This window comes from Apostichopus japonicus, chromosome 3 (assembly GCF_037975245.1).
Source record: "Apostichopus japonicus isolate 1M-3 chromosome 3, ASM3797524v1, whole genome shotgun sequence".
Classification (NCBI taxonomy): Eukaryota; Metazoa; Echinodermata; class Holothuroidea; order Aspidochirotida; family Stichopodidae; genus Apostichopus; species Apostichopus japonicus.
This window is the reverse complement of record NC_092563.1, coordinates 12,232,644-12,250,023: the sequence shown is the minus strand read 5'-3', so window position 1 is coordinate 12,250,023 and position 17,380 is coordinate 12,232,644. Positions and strand designations below refer to the sequence as shown.

General features: G+C 35.9%; 3 protein-coding genes across 7 annotated transcripts in view; 1 reads left to right on the top strand and 2 right to left on the bottom strand.

The window, feature by feature from the left end:
* Positions 1-581: 581 nt before the first annotated feature.
* Positions 582-14,892, bottom strand: LOC139963451 (uncharacterized). 5 transcript variants are annotated; one of them, XR_011791587.1, is made up of 5 exons: positions 14,219-14,892; positions 13,506-13,607; positions 12,541-12,731; positions 2,433-2,497; positions 1,358-1,497 (listed from the first exon to the last, which is right to left on the bottom strand). XR_011791587.1 is itself a non-coding variant. In XM_071964224.1 (4 exons), exons 1-4 carry the CDS (start codon positions 14,890-14,892, stop codon positions 1,355-1,357), a joined length of 1,110 nt encoding a protein of 369 aa, XP_071820325.1. In that variant the 3' UTR covers positions 582-1,354. The 5 variants fall into 5 exon arrangements, 3 of the variants coding, with proteins under 3 accessions (XP_071820325.1, XP_071820335.1, XP_071820343.1); XR_011791588.1 differs by lacking the exon at positions 1,358-1,497 and adding an exon at positions 1,506-1,871; XM_071964224.1 differs by lacking the exon at positions 2,433-2,497 and having other exon boundaries at positions 582-1,497.
* Positions 8,571-12,457, bottom strand: LOC139963380 (uncharacterized). Its single transcript, XM_071964078.1, has one exon. The coding sequence runs from the start codon at positions 12,308-12,310 to the stop codon at positions 10,475-10,477; it is 1,836 nt and encodes a 611-aa protein (XP_071820179.1). The 5' UTR covers positions 12,311-12,457; the 3' UTR covers positions 8,571-10,474.
* A 721-nt stretch (positions 14,893-15,613) lies between the features above and the next one.
* LOC139963497 (uncharacterized) overlaps positions 15,614-17,380 on the top strand; it is a 29,234-nt gene continuing 27,467 nt past the window's right edge. The window contains exon 1 of the mRNA XM_071964321.1: positions 15,614-15,938. The gene's annotated coding sequence lies outside the window, so the exon portion shown is untranslated. The remainder of the gene's footprint in view (positions 15,939-17,380) is intronic.

Below are 17,380 nucleotides of genomic sequence, written 5' to 3'. Positions count from 1 at the left end.
GTATATGTCTGTTTACTCTTTGCCTGTTTAAATTGTATTTTTTACTGGACTTATGGGTTACACATCTTAAACGTGTTAAGGCATAAATGTGTAATGCCTGGTAGGAATTGTAGATATACAGTACTTCCACAATTTTTTCCGTACATACTGTAAATGCCCTTCCTTTGCCCTATTTCATTGCCCTATTTCCCGGCAGAGAGTTATATTAAACAGATATGCAGAGGATTGTGCAAGTAACCACAATGTAATCATGATTGTAATCACGATTACACTACAATGTAATTGATATCGATTACTTCAACTTCAGGCTGTAATCGTAATCGTAATCATACATTCTCAAGTAATCGTAATCGATTACATTCAGATGTTATCGCCCCAAGCCTGTGCATTGGTGACATATGTTATTAAATGGAGCACCCTGAAATATAAAGCATTGATTTGGTATTCTTCCATGAGTTATTAGGAAATGCCATTGTGTATTTTGCTACTGTACATGCTTCACACTGTGCCTTGATTCCAACTTTACATACTGTGATGACAGAAATTTAAAAACTTCAAAAAAAATACAGGATGATGCGGTATGACTTTTTGAATTTATATTTGGAATTGCCTGCACTCTCAAAATAATTATTTTACCACTTATACATTCACAAATGTTCACTAATGCATTACTACAATGAGTTGGTGAAAGTAAAGTGGACTACTACTCTACTGTATGTTACACCCCTGGTAGTCAAATTGGGGTCACAACCCTTTTTATGGACACCAAATGTTTTTTGGATGGCCAAATGTAAACAGTCAATTGGAAAATGTCAGCCAGTGTTTTTAGTTACTAGGAATTCAAAACGCACGTTCCAGGGGCGCATCTGCCCGAAAAAGTTTGCATCCTGCAGATAAAAACTTATGTCCCCCAAGACAACCTGTGTTAAAAGCACAAGCCAAGCTATGACATTTACGTTCTTTTGAAGTCAAGTATAACATCCCTAGACCACAATTGCTTGCACTTTGAGACTGAATAGTATGGTTGAGGCATATAAATACAAACAAACGAATTAAAAAAGATAAAATTAGTTTCAGAACATCTCAAGAAAATGTACAAATTTGAATGTTCACCAAAGCTGATGTTTTTCCTGTTCTGGTAGACTTAGCCTAAGCTAAGTGTAACATGCACAGTCCAACTTCCTTGAGTACTGTAGGCCAAAACAAAGCCTATATTTGGCATTACTTTACAACATGACTAACAGCAAAAATAGTCTTTGGATTGTTCTTTGCAAATCAACTTATGTCATCCACCCCTACTCCCCTCCCCCCCTCCCCCCAAGAAAACAATAATAGAACGGCAGCCTAAGTGTAATTATTCTTCCTTCTGAGTACTGAACACGAGCCCTTCAATCAAATTATTCAGGTAACTCTTGCGCCATAGAATAAAGCTGTAAAGGTTTGACAAATTTCCAAAGAGATACGCAATGCCCTCTTGAGTCAAAAGTGAACGACAGCCTGTAAAACAGAAAGAAAGATGAGAGGCTTACCACAGCAAGTTACAACAAATACTTTTCAAATTGATTTTACCTACTGTACATACTGTACAATGAAGAAGAACATTCAGATTACTATGAAATTCCTTACATATATATATAGGAAATGCTTGTTGAAATTATTGTTTCACAACAAAAAGGTCATAACATGACCTGCTGTAACCTTATGGAATTTGTGTACAAACATATTGCAGCTTATAAATAGTTTATATAAAATATAAACGATTGGTGTTGAAGAAGAACGCAAATTTGAGGTAGTAAGCCTCGGGAAAGAATCACACAACCAGGAAGTATACGGTCTGTCGGTCTATATTATCAATACTGGATAAACAGCTCCTGAAACATGGAATTCACAAGTTACAAACCAAAGTAAATAAATGATAAAATAAAGTTTGCATTCACACAACAGCATGTTTCAAATGACTTGGATAAATAAAAAAAATGTAATTATGCTCCATGCTTCATCGTAAACAATCAACATGGGATTTCTGTATAAAACTTATGCAAGTTAAACAAATGTTATCAAGCATAGAAAATCTCCAACCTGGAACATAACCTTACTAATCGAGATAGTTGGTTAGAGAAAACTTAAATTAAAGCATGTCACAGCCTATGTTGTCAGTTTTAGGTACTTGATCATCTTTACCATAGTCACCTCTTCTACTGAAACTGCTTACTAAATTCTCTCTGTAAGTGCACGCAATAAAATATGAAGCATAAATTCTGTAGAAGGTATTGTCCAAATATATGGTTATAAACAAAACTGTTACTAAAACATTCAGTTTCCAAATAACAATAAAATTGTGTTCAGATGATACCAATACATATCCTTGCAGTAATTTAGCAGAACTGTGCTGAAAAATAAGATAATCATCACTACCAAACACCATGACTCACCATCCAGATACCCAGTAGAAAATGTACCCTCACAAGGATAGTTTTACACCTTCAAGGACAGTTACCTAAAAAATAAATATAACAGGTAATATAGAGATGTGCCAACCAAAAAATCATATAACATTGGTCACTACGACATAAAATAATCAAGACACCCCATTCCCATAATTCAATCATTGAAATGTTGATATGAATCCTGCTACAGTGTTATGTCTGGAAATACCAAAGAATGAAATCAACTCATGTTACGAACACTCAATGCTGTCATAATCACACATTCCAGCGATACTATCAGGTTAATTCTCCAAATATCAATAGAGCTCAGGTGACACTGTCTCAACACAACAATCTTGACCTTTGTTTTATCTAATAACACTACTGTATGTACAATATATAACAAGAATACAATAAAAAAACCAAAGATATGCATCCACAATGGAATGTAAATCCCATCATACCCATACCTTATAAAGCTGAACCCATCCTAATAAAATATTAGTTCTTTTGTAAACATCTTATAAATTCAGCTACCTCCATTGCTGAGTTCATTCTTTACTAAGACTCTTCATTACCATGGCAACTAAATGTACTTTGACATCAAATAATCAATAAAGAATTAGGAGTTGAAACGATGTGATAACCAACCAACATACGACAATAGAAAACACTAAATAACGAAATCCATTTTCACATTGGAATAATATCATACTTCATCACCAAATAACCTTATTTTCTCATAGTATGTCATATTATCAACATTCATAGTACAAATCAGAATGTCTCCCTCTTTCCGTAAAATCATCGAGCGTATCCGTCTCTCACATATATGTACACTCACTGTGATACCTTAGCTTGAAAAGTACAATACATTTCATAACCGTTACTTCTAAAAATATGAAATAATCAACATCGATAATCACCGCTAGTCACAACTAGAGATGAGCTTAACATATAGTTATTCATATTAAAATTATCATCTTCAAATAACAAGATCCAAAGTTGACAATCGAGGTGAAGGAATGATCGTAACTAATACACCCGCACAACTAGTATATAACAGGTTACGATACACGCTACTTAAAATACTTCGTAACGGAACTTAGCTTCAGCAAAATAAAGTTCATTTTGGTCTCAAATAGACATTAAGTCTTCATCTATACTTGCACGCATGTACAAAAATACTTATTAAACTCACCCACTTATTCCTACAAGAAAAATCACTTGATAAACAGTCACTTCTTGGCTAACAATATTCTGCACGGAAATCGGACGTCTCGCTTCAGTGATCGGTGAGTGGCCAAGCGCAAGAACAAAGAGCAATTAACTCACAAGCACCGCACGCGAGCATCTAGACGTATCACATGGCGTAACTATCAATTTTGACCAGTAACAAGAATATTTACGGGGAAAACATTTAATACAAGGTAGGAAACAATCATTTAGATACAAATGAAAGTTAAATTTATAGAAATACTAAGATCCTCAACCCATTAAGAGAAAATATACAGGCACTAAATTGTATGATGCCCACTAATATCAGCGTGAACAACTGACAGGGAACAAGTCATGCCTACCCTGGATAACCTTGGTGAGATCTGTTTAAGTTAAAGCGACATGGGGGACCAAAACAAGAACATACTCTGGAAATTCCACTTTACTACAGTGTCTTTACTGTACACAGTACAAAAGAAAAACCACAAACAGCAACATTCACTTGATCTTAAAATGACTGACTCTTCTAACTCATTTGGGTTAATTACATTCAAAATTTTGCAATTTTATGATAGGCAAACATAAAAAAGGTGGTACATGTAAACAAAAGTCTAGTTTACCCATACATAGATATCGTTTTACATAGCCAGTAGTATTGGGTCTCCATGCAAGCAAAAAACCTTTGACTACCATACCATTTACTGTACTTATAGTACTTATATTATGCATCTCTTCGACTGGTGTGTACTGTTCAATCAAAGCTGATTCTGATCAGTATTGTTTGGAGAAAGAAAGTAATCAACACAACAGGGACACTGTAGATATAAAAGACTAAATGAATAAAATTGTGAATTCAGTACAATGCAGAAAAATTTTATTCTTGTTCACAACTGATTTTCAAACTCAAAACAAAATTTAATTTGTATACTAATTGTGTTCATTGAATGAACACAATTAGTATATATACAAATTAAATAACTATCAATAGAGTTTGAAAATCAACTGTGAACAAGAATAAAATTTTTCTGCATTGTACTGAATTCACAATTTTATTCATATAGTCATTTATATCTACAGTGTCCCTGTTGTGTTGATTACTTTCTTTCTCCAAACAATACTGATCAGAATCAGCTTTCCAATAAAAAGATTATGTTATACGTAACTTAAACAGGGCCCTCTGTTTCAATCACTTTCAATCAGATTTGGAACCTCAGCAATGTAACTAATATTCTTTGCATCAGTGAAATCCATGCACACACAAACAGCAACCAAATCATACACAGAAATAAAAAAACGTTGGTTGGGTGGAGCAACTACATTAATATGTGTTAATTTATTGTTGGATACATCATCCTTCGTCAGAGAAATTGGCAGTTTTTCCATGTTACACACCCCAGGAGAAAATTCCTGTTAATACCTGTTACAATTTCAATTGGTTTTAACCGGAACCAACAGGGACTAACAGGTACCTGTTAACGACAACTGGTTTTAACAGGTATTGTGACCAAAACCAGTATATACCAGTTAATTGCCTGTTGCAACAGGTAAATTACCTGTAAGCTGTAACAGGTACCAATTGGTTTTAACAGGTACCTGTTAAACCAGTTGCTTTCAACAGGTAAATACCTGTTGAAAACAACTGGTTTAACAGGTACCTGTTGAAAACAACTGGTTTAACAGGTAACTGTTGAAAACAACTGGTTAAACAGGTACCTGTTGAAAACAACTGGTTTAACAGGTACATGTTGAAAACAACTGGTTTAACAGGTACCTGTTGAAAACAACTGGTTTAACAGGTACCTGTTGAAAACAACTGGTTTAACAGGTACCTGTTGAAAACAACTGGTTTAACAGGTACCTGTTGAAAACAACTGGTTTAACAGGTACCTGTTACACCAGTTGCATTCAACAGGTACCAGTTGGTTAAAATTTCTGTCTCCACTTTAAGGTACATAATGGTGGATCACCGTTGTCAGGGAAGGTTTATGAGGGGAGGGGGGCTTGAAAATTTGTGTTTCTCATAAAGGGCTTATATGCAAAATAATGCAATTATTTCCTCTTTTTTTGCTCCCTTCGTTTTTTTCACCGTCGGACATCACGTCCCCAAAATTTTTTGTGGAGGTACTCTTTCCCCTGCCCCCCACCTTCCCCGCCCTCGCTGGCTTTGCCACTGCAAAGATGTGGTATAACCTATGTCTGATCACTGAATTGTTTATCCTATTTGGTACATTAAGGTAAAATGAAAAATTCACATATTAAATTTCTGAGAGAGTTCTTCCAGATAGTATATGAATACGTAGCATACACATACATCAAAAGATTGAGACGAGCTCGCATCTATATTTAGATCAGTGATTCATAGTCTAAGAAAGTAAGACACATATTGCCAAGTCAAGATCAAGATAAAAATAATTACTGTTTAAATTGTATTATGATTTAATTCTTTCTTATTTACTGTTGTTTTAATTTTTTGATATCAATTAATGATATTTGTAATTTTTAGTGACATGAAACTCTCAAATTGGGGCCAAAGACAATATTTTAAATTTTTTCGATAATCACATTTTGTACGAGGTTGAACTTTGACTTCAACACCATATTCAATTTCGAAACCGAGGAGCAACGGGAACTTGCATTGCACAGCGTAAGCATTGCTTGGCATGGTTTAATACGATCACTCTAAGCAACTTTCAACTGTTAATCACCCAAGAAGATCTATAGAAGAATGGAAGTATTAACCGCCACCATCGGCCTTCCTGTTGTTCCTTAAACTTGGAGGTAAAACTAACGTTAATTGTTAGGCCACTGGCACTTGTGACCGTTGTTAGGCTAGCGTTTCGCAATACACAAGTGCAATGACAGTGAGTAGCCTAGGTTTTCTATTGAGTACTGCAGTGCATTCTCAACACTAAACTGTGCATTCTAAACACCAATTAGCAATGTGTTATGTGTGTATTGGGCTAGATTGAACAGTCGCACATAATCTTCTAATTTATTTCCAAACAAATGCTGGGACTGAGTTTCAATACTGTAGTTTACTTGAAGCTTAGGTCTACACTCATTTGGTAAAGATTTCTTGAATTTCCCATGTGAATCTAAATGGGTAGGCTATGTGATATTGAATAAAACAAGGCTAGACCTTCAAACTTACTGTTACAGTAGGCTGAACAAATTATGTTGGCTAGTCACCGGTATTATATACTTAAGTACTACTACTAGTAAGACTAAAAAAACGACTGAAAGACAAACTGACTTAGTGTGACAAAGAACTGTTTCTTCTCTAGCCTACAGTAGGTCTAAATAAGACTTGTTAAGTGAGCAAGCAAAATAACAACTTAAAACAATTAGGCCTATAAATAAGTTGGCTCAGTGCATTTGTGTTTCGAAAATCTTGTATTTTTAGATCTTAAAAACAAACAAAGATTTAGCCCATGTTTTATTATCTCTGTAGTCTGGGCATTTGATTCTGGTTGCAATGATGACACTCTGGTTCAAATGTTCAGCTTTATACAGTCTGCTTCAGACTTTGGGAATCTTTTTTTCAGACTATTGTGGAAGCAAATCTCACATCACTTTGTGGTGACAACTTTATTTCATATTTTCAAATGATTCATGACTACTGCTGCTTTGCTATTTCCTTTTTCCAGGAAGAATTGAAAAACCAAATATCCAGGTGAGGTTTCCTGTGATGTACGACACCAGTGTGGAGGCAACAACAGAAGAGGAGAACGTATATGGCTTAAAGACATAATGGTGTAAGATGATATTAAGAGTTTATCCAAGAGTCCAAAAAGCAAAGGAACAAGTGCCATAGAGAAAAAAGATGGAAGGGTGAGTTTAACTATTGTACCCAAATGTGTAATGATATTATTTAGATACTTTTCATAACCTGTTTATATATAATATATATAAAAAACAGTCTGGTACATCATTTACGTACAAGCGTCATAAGTTGGGCCAATTTTTTACTGATTTGGGATAATTATAAACATGGTTATTAAGCTTTGAAAAATAACTTGGTGTTATAGTGCAAAGCTAGTAATTATTTGGTAAAGCTGCTATTCCTGGCTTATAACTTGAGGGACCTTGATTTAAATGTTTACCTCCCAATATGTTGATATAAAATTTTAATGTTAATGTATGTTTATGATAATGTGAGTTATCATGTGCTATATCTGTATATATGCTTACAGGTATATCATATTTTCTGTTCACAGGTCAATATTGGTGCAGATTTTGGGCTTCCTGAAGACAAGTGGGAGGCCATTTGTAGTTAAGAGAAACACTCTATGTTCGTGGAGACTTTACTGGTGTTGATTTGGGGTACCAACACTTTGAAAACGAAAGTCGTTGGGAATGCTTGCACACGATTCAACAGTGACAGAGATGGAAAACCGCTGTTGTCTCCCGTGAAGCTTAATGCTATGGAAGGTTAGTCATTATGGAAAGCTTTCAAACAAGTTACCATTTATATTACAAGCTCATGACATAGTACACAAGTGTACAATATAATTTACTGAATAAGCTGTTTTTCAGGAGTAAGTAATTTTTTAACACTGACAGAACTATTTATCAGTAGGATTATGCATTCCAGTATCATGAGTTAACAACTGATATCATTTTGGTTGGTTCTTAATTGCCTTTGAGTTCTGACAGGAAGCCTACAATCAAACTACATTGAGCAAACCCAAATTCTAAACCAAAAGAATGTTCTTGGTTAGACTGTGATTGCTAGTCCATTCAGGTTGGATACCAACAGAGATAAATATCGTGAGACATTATAAACCATAGGAAAGTTTGACCTTAACTTTCCATGAAAGCACTCATCCAGCAATGCAAGAGAGTTTGTTAAGTTTTAGGACCACACTGTTACTGTTAATCATGATAAGTCCATTCTTAAGTGTTCATACGCTTTGTTTCTTGCAGCACAATTCGTGGAACGTTTGAAAGAAAGCTGCAGTTTACTGAGGAAGCTGCAAGGTTCAGCAAATACATATCCGAGAAGCTGACGTCAATCGTAAAACAAAGAAGGCCTTAAAGCATTAGTATCATATTATTTTTTTCAATGGTTATTGCTTACCATTAAACAGTCTTTAGTTTTATTCAAACTGACAGCATATTGCTGTCACTGACAAGTTAACTTTTCAGAGGAATTTTTTTAGACAGTTCTTTTTTCAAAGTAGGATTAAACCCATATTTATTATTATGTTTAAAACAGTTATTGTTTGCCATTATATGGTATTTAGTTTTTTAATTAAATTCAGGAAATGGAAAGTATGTTGCTGTCAATTACAACTTAAGTTTTCAATGGAGATCTTCTGGACAGTTTTTTCTTGAAAGTGGTTTAACCATGACTATTATAGACTGATGTTGATTTTTACTTGGCAAAGTCATCTTTCCACTTTTGCCTTATTTTTTTTTAAAGAACTAACATTTCTAGTATATAATCAGTATGTACAAATGCCATTAAACAGTATTCAGATTTTTATTCAAACTCCAGAATAGACAGTTCATTGTCGTCACATATGTGTTCAGTATAAATATGCATTACAAATACATGCTTTGTAGGTAAATATTGTTTTTTAAGATCTGATTGGTAGCCAATTTAAGAATGAATTCCTTTCAAAAGGTTACTGTCTGACTAGCTATTATTATTGTCTGCCTAGCATGCAGAATTGCACACTACATAGTTTGGTAATGCTAACTCTTGAATAACTTTTATCTATTCAGCTGTAACTTTTATTTTGATATAATGATTGATAAAAAATTAACCTTTATATTGTTTTAACAGATAGAGTTTCCTTTCTTAATTGCCACAGCAATACATGAAATCATTGTTTTAATGAACATATTTAGTTGGTATTTCATAATATATATAAGTTTTTAATGTGTAATATGAAAGCGTTTACTTCATAAGTTTGCTTTCTTGTTAGACTCCAAATTTATGTTTTCTTTTTCATTGCCCTCAACTTTGCATTATTGTGCAGTACTATACTTTTGCTATTCATGTTTGATCCATTAACTTGTCTTAACTTTGTTGGAATAAAATGATATTTTCAGATTTTTGTTAACAGTGATTTTTACTCCATCTGCTGGAAGTTCTCCCTCGCCTTAACTTGCTTGTTAAGTGTTAGACCTACATCATGTGCAACTGTAAAGAGTAATTTTAACCTGTTGAAATTCATCGCCACCTGTTTTCACCAGATAACTTGTTGAAAACAATTGAACGTGTGGAAAATCCTACTGTTATAACCAGCTTAAAACCTTCCATACATGTTCTTACCTGTTCAAACGTTTTCAATACCAGTAAAGACATGTTGAAAACAGAACCAGTTAAAACCTGTTACCCCTGTTGAAAACAGTTGAAACCAGTTCATACAGTATGTTATTACCAGTTAATAGCTGTTGCGCCTGTTGAAAACAGTTGAAACCTGTTATTACCAGTTAATACCTGTTCATGCCAGTTAAAAACTGTTGTGCCTGTTGAAACTTGTTGAGAACAGTTGAAACCGGTTAATACCAGTTAAAAACTGTTATGCCTGTTGAAAACAGTTGAAACCTGTTATTACCAGTTAATACCTGTTAATACCAGCTAAAGCTGTTGTGCCTGTTGAAACCTGTTGAAAACAGTTGAAACCTGTTAATACCAGCTAATACCTGTTAATACCAGTTAAAAACTGTTATGCCTGTTGAAAACAGTTGAAACCTGTTAATACCAGTTAATACCTGTCAATACCAGTTAACACCCGTTAATACCATTTAATACCTGTTATTACCTGTCACCAAATACCAGTTGCAACAGGTACCTGTTAAAACCTGTTCAACAGGTATTAACTGGAATTTTCACCTGGGACCAGTGCTACATACCTGCTACTGCATAAACAAAACTTCTGTTTACATGTGTATTGTTCAACACATTTCAAATAAAAACTAACTTGACCAAATGCATGCTTGTCATTTGTTATGTACTTTACAGTGTATGAATTTCTCTTTCTGACAAATACATATTCCATTGAATGGAACATTACTTCTCTAAGTTGCAATCTCAGAAATTTAAAACACCTTTTAGGGACAAATCCCAGGTAGTTGGCCAACAACTTCATTTCAACTTCTGAAGGGTAGTATTCTTGTTGTGTCCCAACTATATCGAAAACTTCAGAAACCTTTAAACAGTTTTTTGCTTGCCTTTTCTTGTAAGTTAGTTTCTTTACAAAGGATTTGATGAATGATTCCTCATGAACCAGAAGAGACAGTGTTGGCAGCTTTAACATAATTTGGAGATTAGCAACAATTTGTAATTCTGGTTTTTGAGTACCTTTTACCATTTTCAAAAGTGATCCATTTGTATCTTCAAGGGCAAAGCAGGAATACACCCACAGTGGGCCTAAATGTCTCACAACATCTGTTATATGGACAAGCTGATGTACAACAGCTGTCATATATCTATCTCCATATAGAATGCTAAAGGTGCAGCCAAACTGGTAAAGCAAACGATCACAATGTAAAAGCTGTTCTTGGGAAATAGAGTCTCCATTCAACAAAAACATAGCTTCAACAAGAAGTGCAAAATGATTTAAATAAACATCACTCAATATACCAGACAAAACTGGAATAGCATAATAAAATACCCACGATCTACACTCAGACGCTTTCCAATAACCTAGGTGTTCCTTAATGCTACGAGGAACTCTAGAAATGAAATGGGGTGGCTTTATTTCCTTTAAACGTTTATCTACCTTATAAACTTGTTTTCCAATCGAGAACAGTTCCTTATGGTTAGAACTATCAAACCAAAGGTGCAGCAGCTTCCGTACAACACCAAGAAGAACAGTGTGCATGTAATCTATAGCTACACCATGAACCAAGTCGCAACCAGTAAAACTTAAGAATGTTGGCCCCTTGATGCCATCAACAGACTTTTTCTCTGTGTAGGCCTTCTTTGCATCCATCATCATATCATTATGTGTTCGCTTTGGACCTTTGGGATCCACCTCTTTAAATGGGTATGTCCATGTAGTACCTTTGCCAGTTGAAGCAGACTTGCCTTTTTGTTTGCAATGACAACATCCATATGCCCCATTGAACTGTGTCATATTCAACACTAAACAACGAGCAGGCAAGTCACACGTTCCACAGAGTACTATTGCTCGCACAGTTATAGGTTCCTCATCACTTGGAACTTTAACAGAAATTCCAACTTCTTTTAACTGTTTTAATGACTCGTGAAATGGCTTCAAGAAAGACCCCATCGCTGGCTTCTCACCAAACCACAGTCCAGCATAAATTAAGTTTTCTTTCAATAACCTTTTATTGAGTGGTAGCTCATTTATAACAAAATAGAGCGGCCACATACTGAGACGAGATGATTTAAAGATTGGACAGCCATCCGTATACCACATAAAGGAGATGTTGTTTTTGTTATCAAAAAACCCACCATTATGGGAATGCCTCCTGTACTGAATACCATCATACAGGTCTTCAATATTTTTGGGGTCAGATTTTTTCCGATGAAATCTATGCTGTAAGTCTGTATAAAACCCTGGCTTCTGCATTAGATTAACAATCTGTTGAGCAATGGGAATTTCTATAAAAACAGAAGTTGCACTACTATTTGAAACATCTTTTCCACATATTGGACGGTGATCCTCTTTCTCCAACAGGTACATACAGAAGTTGCAAAATTTATGAAATTTCACAGGATTTCTCAAGTTTGCAAAAAATTTGTTAAACAGGTGGAGACTAGTTCTGCACAAGTTGGGTGTCAAGCAATGCAAGGAAATTAATGTAAGGAGGTCTACAAGAGCAACTCCTGTTCATTGATGACGCGTTGCATACAACAAAATCAGAAGCATACTTTGCCCAACACTTAACTTTGAACCATGGTAAATTGGTTTACCTTCATCACTAGCAGAATTTTCAGCTTCAGTTTGGTCACAAGTCACTGACATGTCTCCATTTAAGGTATCTTCACTCATGTCAAAGTCTTCTTGAGAGTCAAACCAAGTTTCACATTCCTCCATGCTATCCGTTTCTTCAAAATCCACATTAACACTGTCGATGTCATCTTCAAAACTCACTTCTTCACTGCTGATAAAAAGAGATAAAAATCATCACAATAAATTATCGGTTTACCCATTCAATGTTTGCCCAATTTTGATAAAATAAAAAATATACCAATTGCAAACCATACATTACAAGTAAAAATGTGGCAAACTTGGGTATGTGGGTGGCAAGTAAAAGAAGCACAACTGAATTAAAGAACATAAAGTTAAATTTTGGATTACCTGTAAGTGTTGATACAAGTAACTGCATTAAACTTTATGCCCAAATGAGTCATGTAGTTTAAATACAAGTGTGGTGTAACTATCGTTTGATGGAATCCAGTCTGTGTACATTCCACTGTAGTGCTTTTGTTTGACCTAATGTCTATTTGATTTCTGAAGCTTTTGTGTGCAAATTTCTATGCAATGTTTGATTCGCATTGTACGTCACAGGCTAGCAATGTGTACTGTACCACTAGTTTGATACTGGCCCATATGTAGAGGACTACTCCTTTGTTTGTGAAAAAGATCCTGCTAGGATCGAAATATCAGGCCCACTTTTACATAATTTGTAGTATGTTAAATATGGACAGCATTAATGTGTTTGAGTCACTGAGTGTGTAGTAGGCCTATACCTTTGAAAGAGTGGCATCGGCAGCCACGTAGCAGCATTTGCACTAGGGTGCTCTCTGAACCATATAGTAACCCAAATATGGGAATTAAACAAGTAGTGCTATCAAGTTTTGCTATCCTAATTCTTCTAGCAACACTAACGGTTGTGTGGGATACTGCACAAGTTTATGTGATACAGAGTACTTACTTGATTGATTGTACTGAAGAATTCAGTCTAGCCAGTTCTTCCCTGTCAAAACCTATGTCACCTGGAGCATTGCTTCTTCTTGTTATATCATCGCCCATGGAACTAGAATACAAAAAATAAAATACAAAAAGATATTTGCATTAAATATGAAACAAAATCAGATGGAAGATTTTTACATATTCCTGTGTGTCGGATCTTTCCCATTGCTTCTTGACACCATGAGGCTCTTTGTCTATACTGTGTAGTTAATCATACAGCATATAGGCTACACAAAGACCCTCATACAAGAACAAATATGTGGCAGGAGTTGCAGACTAAATTGGTAAAGAGAGGTCATTTTACTACTAAGGCAGGTCGATTATGTAATCTCAAGAAAATTTTCTGTGGTAGCGTGCTATGGTCTATTCAGCTACAAGATTCAAAAATGAAATTCCCAAAGTGATAAAAAAAAGTTAGCTTCCCTTAGACCACACCTTTTACTAGTGGTGCCAACTGCTATTTTGATGAAGATATATAGTCACAAGAAACTGTTAGATTCAAGCCCAGAACTTCCAAGTTACGTCAATCAGACAGTATACCATGGTACATTAATCTACACACACACCTATAGGCCTAGGCCTTTATTTTATAATAATTTGCCTAGCCAAAGGTACTTAGCCAACCTTTAATTATACAAGCTAAAATGCTCATCTTGTAGTTAGGTATTTGCTCACCGTTCAGTTTCAAAGCTCCATTCATCTTTACTAGAGGATATGGCACTTGATGGAACTTCATGATTCCTTGTTGAATTTGAACCAGATACTGTCTGACATGTCATAGCATTTGATGGGCCTGCATGGTCCAATTTAGGCCTAGTTGACTGGTCTGCACATTTTTGGTTTAATTTTGAATCACAAGTAGGCCCTAGGCCACTTACTAGTGCAAGTGGCATATTACTAGTTGGCGAATTGACTGACGTTCCGACGAAGCTAACATCCTCATGTTGGACTCCTTTGATGTAATCCAAACTGAAGAAATCATTTTTTGTTCCACTATGAGCTGCAATAGCCTTATCTAATCGCCACTGTGTGCTTCGCGAACGTTTCATTTCAACGTTAGGCCTAACGTTAGGCCTAGCGCTAGGCTCCCTTTGACTTGGACGAACAAATGAACCGCCATAGTTTTCTTCCTCTCTGCGGCTTCGTTTAATGTTGAGTTCATTTTCACCTGTTTTGTCAGTCAGCTCCATCTTTTGTTTGAATATGCCCGTAAATGTTAAGTTTCCTCCATTTGAGAGGTAGCCTAGATACAGATTGATTGCTACAGTACTCAGTAGCCTAGCTCGACCTTGCAGCCGTAACGTAAACCGTATGACCGACTCGACAGACAATGAGTATGAGCGCTGCATGCATACATGCTCTGAAATATATCGGCCTGGTCGTACCGGCTATCAACACGGTTCTTAGAAGTCGAGCCAAAACAAATCACCATGGAGATAAGTCGCACACATTATAGTTGGCGTACAGATCTGCATGTCATTTTTTCCCGCCTTATATCAGCTGGGATCTTCGAGGAAGGGCAATCCCCCTTGTTCTATCACCACTAACAGGGAAAAGTATATACCACTATTTCAAAAATTGCCGAGTTGTTTCTGGGCCGAGATGTTTGTTATGCAGAGAAGTTGACACCGAGTTATATCAGGGCGCTATTGATGACGCCATATATCCTAACGTTAAAATATGTACGTGTGTCTGTAGCCTATACTTATCGTCTGCATGATCTGGTCTAGAGCGAGAGGGTCTCTGTTTCAGTAGTAAGCTAAAGTAATACCGTGATTGAACTTGGGAGACATAATGAACGTCAAGGAGTTACTAGCAATGTCCAGCGTAACGAAAGCAAGAGATTCAAGCTCTAGTGAGGTTGTTGTTAGACCTAGGGCAAAGCAACAACGCTGTGTGGTGTACTGGGTGGACGAGATGAAGGTTAGTAGAGTGCCTTTGTCAGCAGTATGCAAGAAGGAAGATGCTAGAGAAGGGATTACAACAGGTGTTATGTGGGGAGCAACTGGGCCATACCAGGCACGAATCATAAAAATCAGCGGTAGGTGTTATCTTGATTCCTATTTTTAATTTATTTATTTTTGCTCTATTATTGAAAATTGCCCTGAGCAATTGTTTTGAAAGCCATGGTTATCTTAGGTCAACCTTATGTAGAGCCATGCCCTTTTGGCATAGCAGACATGCCTTAGCATTTAACTCCACCGGAACTGGTCAAAACCCTTCCGTTCAGATTGGGAGACCCTTCAGGGCGTGGTGTAGCCTTGAACTCCATTGTGCTGAGACACTACGATACTTTTACTAGTGAACACAAAACCTTCAAGTTTTCTATTTAGGCCTACCTCTTTACTACGCTTTTGCAGCCCATTTGTAGTTGTTTCTTTAATAGCTCTATGAGGTAATTATATAATATCTGTTCTTCTTTATATCTTTCAAGCAAACAAGGGTTCTGTGTTTCATAATATCGATTAGATTTTGTTTCTCTCGATCAAGTTCAGAGTCACGGTTGGCGGTCTCTGTCCTGTTTACACTAATTCAATGGTAGGCTACTGCCAGAGTAGTATAGCCTAGGCTAAACTTTCCAGCATAAATCGTAGCTTTAAATCCAATATTTCATTAAAATGCTGAGTTAAGATTTCGTTAATATTAGTATAAATGCTTTTCCAGAAACTTTTATCAACCTTTATCATAATTTTATATCTCCATACTCAATGATATCAGTGGTTCCTAAGATCGTAATTTACGTACGTCACATGAACAAATTGTATTGTAGCCTAGGCCTAGGGGACCTTACGTCATAGTACACTTATATTTTTGCATAGCGCCTAAGAAAGCAAGATGGCCGCGCCCAGAGTCGTTAGATACTAATAGTCTTTACTCATGTTCGTAATGTCAGTGTGAACTTGAGGCCGAGTTGCTTTCAATGACATGTTATTAATGTGTACTGAGAGGTTGTTTTAACTAAATGTTGGACACTTCTCTTGGGTTTTAAAGAGATTTTTTTGTATTGGGAAATATGTACACCTTTTTAATTATAACTTTAGAAAGTTAGCTAATGTGCAACCATTGTTATAGAGCCATTTTTAAAGTTTTTAAGTTATGGTTATGAGGGGAATAACCATCATTTGTTTTTGCTTTGCCATAAATTAGTTTCTAGTTAATTCCTAATCAGAATTGTGAACTTATAATGTTCACTCGTGTATGGTCACTTGACCACACGTAGTTAAAGGAGCCGTCCCTGTATTTCATTATTAAGTGAGTACTCTTGATACCTAATAGGAGTATTCTCATTTCAGTGTAACCATCCCTTAGTTTTACTTTCATTTATTTAAGTGTCTTACATAATTGTTTGCCATGCTGCTCCTTATTCTTGTAATGTTAAGATTTTCACTTTATCTTATTTGTAAATGGCTTTTACTTCTGAGACATTGTTTTCCTTTGGCCGTGGCTATTCTTACGACTAGTCGTAACAATTATTTGTAAACTATTCTTACGACATCGGCGAATTCAAGTGCAGTAAAGTAAATAAAACAACTGCGCATGTAGTAGGGGTAACCCTAGCCTAACCTTAACCCTAATCGGAAATTATTGTTACTCCTAGTCGTAAAAATAGTACTCCTAGTTATAAATTATTCTTAGAACTAGTCTTAAGAATTGCCACTTTGTTTTCCATTCCTTTTCACGTAGAGCTCGCTAGTTGGTGTCAGAGTACACGCTAGTAGATTTAATACACATGGACTAGAACAAAAACCATCGTTTCTATTCCATTCTTGTGGTCATCGGCAGAGACCCCGAGCTCCCATCACCCCACCCCCCAAGAATTTCACCACAGAACATCCT

Bases quoted from the DNA above. Each gene is read 5' to 3' on its own strand.
- LOC139963380 (XM_071964078.1), bottom strand. From the start codon at position 12,310: ATGTACCTGTTGGAGAAAGAGGATCACCGTCCAATATGTGGAAAAGAT.
- LOC139963451 (XM_071964224.1), bottom strand. From the start codon at position 14,892: ATGCAGCGCTCATACTCATTGTCTGTCGAGTCGGTCATACGGTTTACG. The intron at 13,608-14,218 runs GTGAGCAAATAC...TTTGTATTCTAG, and splicing joins TGGAGCTTTGAAACTGAACG to TTCCATGGGCGATGATATAA. The intron at 1,498-12,540 runs GTAAACCAATTT...TCTGTTTTACAG, and splicing joins AAATTCTGCTAGTGATGAAG to GCTGTCGTTCACTTTTGACT.